The sequence below is a fragment of the Triturus cristatus genome, chromosome 2_1 (assembly GCF_964204655.1).
Source record: "Triturus cristatus chromosome 2_1, aTriCri1.1, whole genome shotgun sequence".
Classification (NCBI taxonomy): domain Eukaryota; kingdom Metazoa; phylum Chordata; class Amphibia; order Caudata; family Salamandridae; genus Triturus; species Triturus cristatus.
The window spans coordinates 367,664,160-367,677,545 of record NC_140581.1 but is presented as its reverse complement, the minus strand read 5'-3'; the positions used below and the strand labels follow the sequence as shown (position 1 = coordinate 367,677,545).

The 13,386-nt window shown below is 46.0% G+C and overlaps 1 protein-coding gene across 1 annotated transcript; it reads right to left on the bottom strand.

The window, feature by feature from the left end:
- Window positions 1-2,432: 2,432 nt before the first annotated feature.
- On the bottom strand, window positions 2,433-6,782 carry LOC146865316 (zinc finger MYM-type protein 1-like). The gene is made up of 2 exons (XM_085631314.1): window positions 4,961-6,782; window positions 2,433-2,839 (listed from the first exon to the last, which is right to left on the bottom strand). The coding sequence occupies exon 1, from the start codon at window positions 6,764-6,766 to the stop codon at window positions 5,000-5,002; it is 1,767 nt and encodes a 588-aa protein (XP_085487440.1). The 5' UTR covers window positions 6,767-6,782; the 3' UTR covers window positions 2,433-2,839; window positions 4,961-4,999.
- Window positions 6,783-13,386: the final 6,604 nt, after the last annotated feature.

Sequence of the window (13,386 nt, the reverse complement as noted above, 5' to 3'; positions counted from 1 at the left end):
CTCCTAGTCATTCATGACTGGTTTGGAGGGGGATGGTCCGACCCGGCCTATCGGGTTGAATTAGAAGACTTGGGTTTCTCCCGGATTCTGGGCCGCCTGTATGGCGCTCCCATTCCCGCCTCCTGCCCAGGCATCACCAGGGCGGTCTTCCTGGCCTGGCGAGCGGCGCTTCGCCATACCTGGTGGACCGGGAGGCTGACTCGTGCCACTCCCCTATGGCATGGGGCATGGATGCGGGACGTTGCGGCCCTGGAGGGTTTTCGATCGTGGGACCTGCTCGGCATCTCCCAGCTGGGGGATGTCTGGCGGGGGCGCCGCATGTGCTCATACGCGGAACTGCAGGCGCGCTTCTCCCTTCACTCATCCCAATTTTATAAATACCTCCAATTGCGACACGCCATACGCACCTACACCCCTCTGGACGTTCGGCTGCCGGACCATAGCCCCACGGAGGCCCAGGTCCTATTGGGTAACCTAGGGAGGGGGGTATATCCCGGATACACCGTTCACTTATTAACAATACCCCCATGGCCCAAGAAGGCTTGAAGGGAAGGTGGGAGGAATGGGTGGGCCCCCTGGATGAGGTCGACTGGCGGGATGCCCTCATGGCCCCCCGGCTGGTGACGGTCTCCGCCAAACTGAGACTTATTCAAGTTTACTATCTGCACACTGCCTACCTCACGCCGGCGCGTTTGCACTGTGCGGGCCTCTCCCCTGATGCTGCTTGCCCCCGCTGTGGTTTTGACCCAGCCGACTTCATCCATATGGTGTGGTCAGGTCCAGAATTAGGGGGCTACTGGAGGGGCATAGAAACCGACCTCACGGAGGTCCTGGGCTGGGTGGTGCCACACAATCCTAGACACACCCTTCTGGGCATCACAGACGGTCTAGATGGCACACGGGCTGAGAAGTTATTCCTTATGACGGCACTAATGGTGGCGAAAAGAGACATTGCGGCGGCGTGGAAGTGCCCACAGCCGCCTAGCCTGGCCAAATGGAGTGCCGGTGTGGACAGGTGCGCGGCACAGGAACGGACTCTCTATCAGGCGAGGGGCTGCCCTAGGAAATATCGTAGGGTATGGGGGAAGTGGTTGGGCAATGTATTATGAATATGAGATTCGGGGGGAGGGGGCGGTGGGGGGGAGGCTTCGGGTGGGGGCGGGGGGAGTGGGGCGGCATCATACCGTAAGACTACTCAGGTGGCTTGACAGGCTCAATGTTTTGTTTGTGGTGTGTTTAAAACTAATAAAAACTTGTTTATAAAAAAAAAAGACTAAGGTCGCTCCACTTTTCACTCATACGAACAAACTCCACCACTGGGTCGAGGATGCAGAAAATCGCTCAAGACGCAATAACTTGCAAATTGTGGCCTTTCCCAGAAGGTGCAGACCCTAGCAAACCAGCACAATTTCTAGAGGACTCAAATCTTGGATGCTGGCTGGTAAACTGGCATCCTGGTTTGCAGGGGAGCGCACCCACAGAGCACTAACCCCAAGACCTCCCCCCAGCACCTGAGCCGCTCTAAGATAGTGAGATTCTTCAACTTTAAAGATAGAGATTTAATTCTGCATGAAGCTCGTGCACACCCTGACCTCTGCTATCAGAACTGAAAGATTTTGATCTTTCCAGATTATTCCAGAGAGGTCCAGGTCCGCCGCAGATCTTATGACTCTGTCAAGCAGAAACTCTGGGCCCTACATCTGTCCTATGTTCTCCTATTCCCAGCACACCTTAAAGTGATCCATGAAGAGAAACCTATATTTTTGAATCCCCTGAATCGGTGTGGGAATGGCTGATGGAGGAGGAGCAGATCTGCCACCCGTCCCGCTCTCCTCCTCTGTTGGTCGCTCAGATGCCCTGGGTTGGCTTGGACGCAGACAGATGCCGACGGCATGCTTGCACCGGGTCTTGCCTCAGGAGGCTCAACGCGTGGACCAGGGGCGGTGGGTGAGATTTGAAAGTGGTGGGGCGCAAACGAATTAGCATACAGCACCGTAGCGAGCGTGCGCAGCGAGCGAGCCCGAACCCCAAAAGGGGGGTTTGGGGGGATTACCCCCCCCAAGAAAATTTTGGAAAAAAAGAAGAAAAATCGTGCATTTTCAAGCAAATTTGAGAAAGCAGGAAGGTTAATAAAGCAATTGTGAAAGTGCAGTTATTACATTAATAGATGGCATAACATAGGTAGCTGCTTATTCAGTATTACCACAGAGCTTCATACATTCTGTCCTATTATGCTCAGGTGCTGAATTCAGACTATAAGACTCATGGAAATCTCAGCTCTAAGAGTAGAAGAAGTTGCACAGCAGTGTAATGGTTGCCAGGCTCGTTCCGCAGGAGCGTCAGGAACTTGAAGAAAAGTCCACAGTCTTCCCCTACGGCCTTCCGACTCTATTAGAATAGACTCTAGAGTAACGAATGGCACGCAAGGGGAAAACAGGGAAACAAAACAAGGAAAGGCGGGGGAAGAAAAACAGTCTTACAACATACTGAATATTAGACTCTAGAGTAACGAATGGCAAGCAAGGGGAAAACAGGGAAACAAAACAAGGAAAGGCGGGGGAAGAAAAACAGTCTTACAATATACTGAATATAAAAGAGGCAGCGCAATGCGCTGTTACCGTGATTCTGGTTGAGCTGAACTTTGTACACACACTTCACATAGGTCCACGCAAGTACCCCAAATATAAATGGTATAAAGCAGTGTTTCCCAAACTGTGGTCACATTCCCAGGGGGGTCCTCAGGCAGTAATTTTAAAAGCACAAAAAAGTTCCTTGTAGAATCAGCAGTTTTCCAGCAACAATAAAAGTGTCAAGATTACGTCGGTGATTAATGTACCTGCTGGAGAGAGATGAGAGTTGTGTCAAGTGGCAGCTTTGACTTATCTAATGTAGCACAGAGGGTTAATATGCCTACTGCAAAGAACGTGTACCATGCATTTTGAAAAACATTTTTTATGTGCCTAGGTTAGTGGGTTACTGCTTTAGTCACAGATTCTTTTGTTACTGTGCAGTTCATAAGTGACAATAGTAATCTAGCACAGTGACCTATAAACTGTCAAAGAGCTGCTTGCAAGCTGCATGATACAAGTTAGAAACATATGTTTGTTTCAAGTCTTTCATTATCCTAATCCTGCTAAAAAGGTTTATTTGGGTGGAAATACATTTTTATTGTTAAAGTCAATGCTAACCACTGTTATGTTCTGAATCCTGAGTTTGTGCTTCTCCAGACCAAGCACTCTTTAAAAATGCCTACCAGTATGAATAACATGTGAATCCTACACCCTGTAGTCGCATTTGCCTTATGTAACATTTTCTATACACTGATTTACACGTATGAATCATTGTCTCCATGGGGCAGATTTGCAAGAAAATTGACTGTGTGTGTCGCAAGCCATTTGGCTGCGCCGCACTGAGTCACTTTCGAAGCACAGGGATGCGACATATTTACAACAATATGTTGCATCTCTGTGCTTCCCCCTGTGCTGGCGCACAAACTGCTGCCATACGCCTGCACAGGCACATTTGCACCATGGTGCAAGGATGCCTGTGTCGTGGGGAGATTGTTTATGTGCAGGAAGTAACCCTTCCTGCATGTAAACAATCAGAAATGGCGTTTTTCAACTTCTAAGTGTGCTGCATTAGCACACATAGAACTTGCAAAACGTCATTGTTTTACTGATTGTTTATGTGCAGGAAGGGACACCTTCCTGTACATAAACAATCACCAGAGGTAATATCCTGTTTCTATGCGTGCTGCAGAATGCAACATGCATAGAAAGAGGAGAAATTAATACATTTCTCCAAGTTGCCCCTCCCTACGCCTCCCCTGGGGTGGCGTAGCATTCAGACACATTTCCAGATTTACGATTCCTCGTAAATCTGGAAATGTGTCTGGTTCCATGGGTTATGCGTGGGAACACCCACAGCAACACTCATGGAACGTCCCTTTCACGTAAAGTGCTGTGTGCAATTGGGCCATATTTACAAGACCAGTAAAAGTCACGCAGGGTTGCTTTTCCTGCCTTGGAAATATGGGGCACTAAAATGCGTCACTGGTGCATCACTTTTTGTGACGCACCTGTGGCGCAAGGGGCTTGTAAATCAGCCCCTATATGTGTGTGATTTAAGGTGCTCTGACATCCTTCAATGGTATGAGAGATGTTATAAAACAAATTAAATACATGTGACAGGGGGGGCTATGGAGAGATGAGAGGCACTGTTGGAGGAGGATAATATGGGAATCATTGAAGAGCCCCAACAAAGATTGTCATATCCTGGTGCATAGTAAGGTCATCATTTACTACTCTTTAAAAGCTGATACAATTCAATATATAATGATAAATTTGTTGTAGACTGCACCATTGTTTCCTAAATTGTCTTGGGGGGAGAGCCTCCCAAAGCCCCCTTTGTAGTGGTCAGGCGCACTCACTGCACTAGGTGTGCACTGTATGGGCACTGGTCTGAAAACATTTGCCAGGGCTGCTTTGGGTTTCCAGTCTGGCCCTGGCAGGAGTCTCATACTGCGAAATAAAACCAACCATTTAAAAGTTAGTCATGGAGATGCAGCGCTAACCCTCCTGTTTTTTGCAAATTCTTTCAATATAAAATACTAAAATCCTTAGTAATTCGAGTATCCGTTTTGTGTGCACACGTGTGTTTATTGTTTTCGAATTACTGTTTTAATGTTTGAAATTTAAGTCATACAAATTGCTTGGGGGTCCCCGGCTTCCAGTGGTGACTCAATTGGGGTCCTCAGGAGTAAACAGTTTGGGAACCACTGGTATAAAGGTTTTCGCAATTTGCCAAGGGGAAAGGTTTGATAGGCAACACAAGCAACGAATCGTTCACCCTGCGGGAGACAGGTCCGGCCAGTGAACAAAGGTGAGCAAATCTGTGTAGTCTCCAAATAGAACAAACACTACAAAACTTTTAAAAACAGAGATAACAATGCATTTCTTACCTCAATCAGAATTTTTTGTATTCAAACAAGTAGCAGCATTCACTTTTTGTAGATGAAATCCGCACGTCTCTCTTTCAGTGTAGCAAACTTGTCAATTACTTTCATGTTGAAGTCCGGTATCTTTTGGACTAGCTTGCTCTCTACAGATAGCATCGCCAAAGCATTTAGTCTTTCCTCTAGCATGGTGTTCCTGAGGAATGTCTTTATGCGCTTTAAGGCTGAAAAACATCGTTCAGCTTCTACTGTTGTCATTGGAGTCGTAATCACAATTTTTAGTAAAGTCACTGTCTCTGTAAGTGAGTTTTCCATATGCAGTTTATGAATTAAACTCAGCAAAGTCAAGGCGCTTGTGGCCTTCCGGTACACAGGCATTCCGTAGAGTACAGTTAACTCAGTTCTCAGCTGCTCTTTTTTGAGCATAGGATACGCTTCCACAGCCTGATTCAGAGCACGCTCAGGGAAGGATTCATCATATTGTGCAAACTCTTTACCTTGCAATAAAGTCGCACTCACCAAATGTTTTGTGAACGAAAAGCGTTCTTTCGCCTGCACAATTACAATGTCACATATCTCCTTTCCAATTCGAACCAGAGAGGTGATGTTTTGTCTGCGGTTTGCAAAAACAGAATGCTGCGGCAGTTTGCTCTCTAAATCTTCAACCCCATCTCTCACTTTCATAATCTGTTGTACAAATGCAGATGTATTGGCTTTCACAGAGACAGTATCTAGGTCTTTTCTTTGCAACTGATCGTATAACACATCAACAGGAATCATTATGTCATGAAATAAAAACAGTAAGAACTGAAACTCTTTGTCTTGTAGTGTTCTAATAAAGCCATGGGCTTCATTCTGACTTGTGTGATCAAAGTCTGCTCTGGATGCTATGGCGACAAAACATTTCTCAAGGCCCTCCCTCTGTTCAAAGATTAAGTTGACTGTACGAATGTGAAAGTTCCAACGAGTTGAGGATCCCCTTGGTACGCTTTTGTCCACAATCTCATGAAGGGCTTCTGTTCTTTTGGGGGAACGTGTGAAGAATGCTGCTATGCCTCCGATATCCTGAAAGAAGACTCGTGTCTCTCTGATCTTTGATACCGCCTGTTGCATAATAAGATTGAGTTGGTGGGCGTAACAGTGCACAAAATGAGCATTAGGGTACACATCTCGAATTCTCTTCTGAACTCCACTAAGGCTCCCACTCATTACGGATGCACCGTCATAGCTTTGTGCGATAAGTTTTTGTTTTTGAGGCAGGTCCGGGAAAATTAAGTCCAGTTGACACAGTATTGCTTCAGTGATGGTTGCTGCACTAGAGTCACTTAAATGCGTGAAGCCATAAAATCTTTCCACAATGTTTCTGTCACTGTCAAGGTACCGAAACACTAACACGGACTGTGTTTGAGTGGACACATCAGTGGTGTCATCAGCCTGAATAGCCACAAAGTCTGTGTTTCGCAACTCTTGCACAATATGGCTTCTTATAATTTCGAGCATACAGTCAAGGAGTTCATTTTGTATTGTATTAGAGGTGCCCTTAAAGACTGTAGCATGTGCTAAATGTCTTTCCAAATCCTGGTCTATGGTTGACATTAAATCCACTAGGCCTCGGAAGATCCCAGGTTTTGAGGAAGTTTCCGATTCATCATGGCCTCGCAATGCCAGTTCGAAAGCACCACAGAAACGAATGCAATCAATGATCTTGGATAGATTTTGTCTGTTCTTATCCACAGCTTCATTGTGTTTTTGAATGGATTTGCGATACGCATCATTTATCTGCTGCTCAATTGGTGCGTCTTCCCCCAACATTCCCAGTCTTGTCAGGTTTTCCAGATGATTTCTTGTGAGCGCATGCTTCTTTATTTTTTCAGCGATGTACTTCAGGTCGACCATTCCTTGCCGTGTCCAAGAAAAGTCACCGCCAAACAGCAAGCAGGGGAAGCAGAACAGAGAATTGCGTATAGGGCAGCCTGTAAGCCAATCAGCTTTTGTGTACCAGGCATTTGAGAATGTACGTTTTGACATTTTTCCTCTGTCCTGGGTAGTTTGCTGTAGGTTTATTTCAGGCTGATGAGGTCCCAATTGTTTTAACTTCAGTTTTTGTTCAAGTGGCCGTGACTGGAATGACTTTGTAATCAGCTCTTGTACTGTATTCATGATGGGGTGTCGGGTGTTGCTGGCCTTACCAATATATATATATATATATATATATATATATATATATATATATATATATATATATATATATATATATATATATATATATATTAAAGAAACCTGTCAATAATCAAAGTACAACGTATAAGGTGCAGTGCAATAATATCAAATTTCAGTATAAATACATTATACATATATCTTGTGCAATATCCTAAAACATCTCAAATGACTGCTAAAAATAGAGCCGTACTGCCTCCTGCCTCTCTGTGCCATAGTGGTTGCTGGAGGCACTGAAAGACACTGCTTGAGGGCCTTGAGAGTGACCACATGACATGCATAGCTCCAACTACGATGTAAAAAAATATATAGCATCAGTTGCCTTACCTTTAACACTGGTGTTTGCTGGGTTGTAGCCGGGGTCGGGTGAGAGAGCAGCAAAGGAGGTTGGGGTCCTCTTGTTGTTTGCTGGAAAATTGCCCCAAAATGCGGTAATGTTTCAGGTTGTCAGGTGCTGAAAATGAAAAGATAACAATTTATTTTTGAAACAGTAGGGTAATGAAACAAAGACTGTGGGGAAAAAACATAACGCTCCAATTTTTCCTTGCAGTTTGCATCCAGCTCTTAGATGACAGTTATTAGCTCTCTGAGAGTCCGTTGTATGTTAGGATTTTAACTTAGAAACTGCAAGTACCAAAAGGATCTCTCTGACAAAAGCAGTGCCTCACTGACCTATTTACATCATATGCATTTTGTGATCTGCATCAGGTATATATGTTCTTTGCAGCAGGCACATTAAGCTTCTGCGCTGCCGCCTGCTGCTAGTTCACTACTGGGACGGTGGGACCACAAACATACTAGTCTGGCAAACTGCCAACGCTCCTACATATATAGGTCAACAACTGATGTTTCTATTTGTTTTATATAGCGAAGTAGACCCGAGACATCGGATCGGGCATGTATTTTATGTATGTGTTGTAAAAACTTGCAAGTGGTTGTAAACACGCACTTTTCTACTTTTCGTCGTTGCTTACGAGAACCAAGGCTGACAGTAACTGCGCCTCGTTTACTGCCAGACTTGCTTGTCGTAAGCAAGGACTACAAGTACAAAGTGCTTATTTACTCACCGCTTTCAGGTTTTCAAAACACATAAAACACATAAAAAGTGACGAAAAATCAAGAAGCACTCAGTCATCCGACCAAGAAAGTTGTGAAACAACTGGACACAAACCAAGAGCACATCTGGTAAATGCCTCTGAGCAGGATTGCCAATCAGAGGAAAACAAATTCACCTCATTGCAGTGCTTGAAGACCACGGTGAAAGACAAACACAGGCAAGATGTCTGATAACCACGCAAAGAAAGCTAATAAGTGACTTGGGTCCTATTGTGTGTGTGATATCATGACAACCTTATAATACCCTCAAACCCTGGCCGCCACTGAAAACAGCGTGTGCAGAGGTCTGTGCTTAAGACAGCTGGACCAACACACATTTAAGTCCGGCTATGTGCCTTTGTGGACTGGAATCTGTGTTTTGTATTTAGATGCATATTCCTAAATATATTGCAGTTGTTAAACATGCCCATACCCAGAGAGAATCGCCCTTGCGAAAGAATTTAGTTCTATGAAGCTCGGTGTAACCCAGAAGTGAATCTTACAAACACAAGAAACAGTATTTCTTTGTTCTCTGAACTGCAGGCAGGTTAGTTCATCTAACAGAGACTTTTATTAATAAATAGCCCAGATTTCATGCTAGTGTAGCTAAAGCAAATCACATCATCATCACCTGCAAAAGACAAACCTATTATTTTTCAGTGATATATTTCTTTGCAGCTGTAGCCAAAACAATCTAATAAACGCTATTAGATAAAGGATTCTGAATATGAATGGATTGAATTTGTAGTGGGAGAAAATGAACATATTGCAGCATTTATGTCAGATTGCGTTAAGCCTGTGCATCTCTTTCTCCTTAATAAATGCAGATCAAAAGACTTCTCTTATGTAGAAAGGAGTAATACAAATTTCAGCAATATGAAATAACAGAACCACTTTGTAATGTTAGCAGGAAATCAGTCAGGCATGTGCTCTTCTGAATATAAATTATTTCAGGTGGGAAAACGGACCGCTGGCTGCATTGGACTGCAGATTTATATTCATATATGGTGCTAGGCTCAGGAACAAAAAGTGGCGATGTATTTGCTATAAAGTAGGCAGGCATTTGCATGGCCTCAGTCAGCGGTCTTCCCGAAATGTTCACGTTTTATTACAACATCAATAGAAGCTGGGTAGTATGTCAAGCAGAAAATGGAACTGGCAATAATTAAAATACCGCTCTTGGCTTATTTGATTCCTTTTAAATGTAAACAAAGAGATTCAATACATTTAACAAATGACTAGCACATGTCTGCCCAGATAAATGAGTATTTTTTAAAGCACCCTGTAATCAACATTAATTACAACGGTATGAGATAATTTATGTAGAACATACTGGCAGTGGGCAGCAACGTCCTGAACACACTTAGCAAACTATCATCTGTGACCAAAAAACATGTCTGGCACCCTCGGGGCATTTCAGGGGAACGTTAATGGTTTTCTGAAGGTGTCCCACCCACTTCGAGATGCGCTGCTTGTTTTTTGTCGACCACCCCATTAGGTGAGCCCACCATGTTGGCAGATAATTGTTTGGAGTTATATACTAACGCAAATGCTCGAAGATGCCAACGCACTGTCCTTTAAAGGAGTGTTCTCTTCCAGCAAGGGGCCATAGTTTCTTTGTGATCATTCAGTACCTATGACCGTGGAATTGATTTCTTTTCCAGTGAAGACGAGAACTCATAAACGCAGCAGCTTGTAACATTTTAAATTACAGTACGCATGATTCAGCCGTCATGTTTTTTTCATTTACCGTTACAAGATGGTCTCAGCCCTTTCGGTGTTATTGTAGCTGTCATATGCAATCACAGATACTCAAACACAAAGCCTTTCTGGATGTAGTAGAAAGAGTCAACGCTGATGTAAATGTACCCTCTGTCGATACTATTGAGCCAGCCGCAAGCATAGGTTAATCCATTGAACAGCACGAAGGAGGGGGCCTTATACACACACACACATACCTGTGTTGGCTTCCCCAGTTGTTCTAGAGAGCCTGGCGAGTCTCTCTGGAAATACGGGAACTGAATTCCCCACTTTCCTGCCTCTCTTGCCCTTGCTTTCCAGTGTCAAAAAACGCTATGCAAATGAGGCGCAACCCGAGCCCTTTCAAATGGACTGAACCTGGCAGCACCTACCACCCCTGAGAGTGGGAAGTTAAGTGACACCCATTCACTGCTTACACGAGAATGCTTAGCTGAACAGGTTCAACAGGAGCCCCTGCTTTCCGTCCCGTGCCCTCAGCCCGCACACATTCTCTCTGGCACTCCCGGGCTCGAGCTGCATTGATGGGGACTGGGACAGGAACTTTACTGGTTTCCTGTTAATTTGTAATCGAGTCTTTTTTATTACTCTTAAGTCCCGCGGGCGGCTGTCCCATGCAAACGGTGGCTTCACACTATCTACTTATTTCCTGTGAGGTTGTATTTCTACTCAGAATACGAGCCTTCCAGGTCCTATTCCCTCCACACAGATAAATCCTGTCTCACTTGCTAACCTCTGACCTATTTTACCTGTTCTGTACTGTTATGCCTGCTAGCTGAGGCAGCATTACCTACTTTATAATATGCTTTTGGACGGTACTCCTCCATAAAACTCATGCACTGCACTGTAACAACTTAATACACGCTGACCTACCTTTATATAAGCTGAAGTCCTCGATAATTCCCACGCAGTGAGTCCACGACCACGAGGCTCAGGCAACGTCAGTGTCACGCGAGTGAAGTGAACCGTTACTGGATCCGAGTGACGCACGCTTAAGCCTTACGACACTGCTGCAGCGCCGCGCGCCGCAAAATGGCCAATCACTGCATGACTACATTAAGTCAGAGACAGTGATTGGCCATTGTGCAGGGCGGCTGAACCACCCACGCTCGGCATCCAATATGGATTGCCCCTGCTGTGCTGCGCGGTGACCGGCCAATCCTGGCGCTGCATGCAGCGCCAGGATTGGCTTGGAGGGCACAGTGACTGCTCGCCCTGTCGCCCTTTTGCTGCCAGCGCTGCCGCCAGCAGGTCCTGCACCCCCCCCCCCTACTAGCTAGCTAATGGGGCCGGCCTGGGTGTGCATGCTCGGGCAAGTTGCTGCCCGAAGCATACATGCGGGGCAAAGACCTGTCAATCATTCAATCACCAGCCAGCCCCCCCCCCCCCCCCTGAACACTCCCGATAAAGTCGGGTGCTGCCGGAATAATTTTGGTGCTGCACTCGCAAGTAAGTAAGTAAGTAGTAAAAGTTTTAAACATCATTTATTTTAATTATTTAACCGTAGGGCAGCCGCGGGTCGAAGCAGCAGGGCTGGTGGGGCTACGCCCCTACGCCCCAATGGACGCACCGCGGCTGGCGTGGACTGCATCTCTCTCTCTCTCGCCTGGCTCTGGCTCCTTTGTGCCGTATCCAGTGCAGCAGTCGAACTCTCCTACAGAGTGTGAGGTAGACCTTCATGCTTCACCCCGTGCAGAAGATATTGAGCTGTATGCCTTCTCCCATCTGATGAGAGGCGGGATGGCGCCTTGGATTTCTGGATCCGGAGTTGATACGCCACACAGTGGCACAGTGGCGCATGCCCCCGGGGACTTGAGGAACAATATGTGTGAAGCATATACAGACTCGTGACCAAATCCTGCTTAGGACCTTATTTCCTTAAGTAGCTCACGGACACTCGATTGGCGGCAGACATCGAACAGTCTTCATCAGACTTTCAGGAGGGGTCCACCAATCCACACCTATCCATGACGAACTGGTTCTAAAAATGGGGAGACATTTTGGGGTGACAGATGCTTCTGAGGGGAAGTATGGGGATTGGGGGGTGTAGTTGTCTCATCACTGTGTTATTGTGGTTTTTTAATGCTTTATGTGATTTGACCTTCTTGCCTTTTAGGTTGTCACACAGTCCTAGCACTACCCATTTCACTACGGTCTCATGGTATCCAGCTGCACAAGCCCTACGCCTTATTCAGGTTCCCTTTGTGCCGCCGGCAGGGCCTTTGGTCCTGTCCCTTAATCATTTTCAACCTTCCCATGGGTCCATCTGTGATTCTGTCATGGAATGTAAACGGTCTGTTGGATCAGATCAAAGCTTAGCGATTCTGCACTATGCTCATCGATTTCTTCCTTCCTTTATAATGGTGCAAGAGACACACTTAATGGGGACACACTTTCCATTTCTGGCCTGGTACGGGTTCAACAGGGTCTATCATGCATGCTATGAGCAGGGGTCCCGTTGGGTGGCGATCCTACTGCGCCGTACATTCCTCCTGGTCATACTTGGGTGGATCCTCAGGGTCACTATGTTGCCCTCGCGGGTTTGGCAGAAGGCCGCCCATTCAACATTCTCTGTCTTTATGTCCCCCCACATCAATGGTCTCCTTTCTGGCTGCACTCCTAAGTGCCATTTCCCAGCTGCCACCAGGTCCAAGTGGGGAGACTTTAATGTGGTCCTGGACCCGACGGTGGATTCCACTGGACCTCCCTCTTATGTTCGGAGTAAGATGGGTGGTCTCCCTGGGTTTGTGTGATGTGTGGAGTGTATGGACTTCTCGTTATAGGCAATATATACACACACACATACGCTGCGCACCATACACACACACATCCTTATGCCAGTCGCTAATGGTATATCGGTATCTCAAGTGCAGATTCTTTAGCGTTGGGTCTCCAAACACACTCCATTACTTCTTCAAGTGGGGGCCTCTGATTCTGCCCGGTGCCCCTTGTGGCGCCTCAATGCCTGGTATCTTCAAGACACACAATATACTCAGGATTTGCAGAATGAAATTGCTGCCTGATTCACTACTAATGTAGGGATGGTACAATCAGTGGGTGCTCTTTGTGCGGCTGTAACGCTACTGTTCGTGGTTATGCTAAGACTCTCTTAAGGGCTAAAAAATGGGCACAATACCATTGCGTTACGCAGCTTGAAGCGCAGGCCCTTCGCCTGGAGAGGCAGCTCTTTGATGGTCAGCACAAGACTGTTGATAGGGAGTTGGCCCTAATTTGGGAAGAGATTAAAGCTCACTCACTTGAAGGAGTGAAAAAGATCTGGTCGCCTTCACCACTTGCATATACAGCTGGGGAGATAAAAACAGTAAATGACTTTATTGGTTGGCATCCCGCCCTCTTGCCGG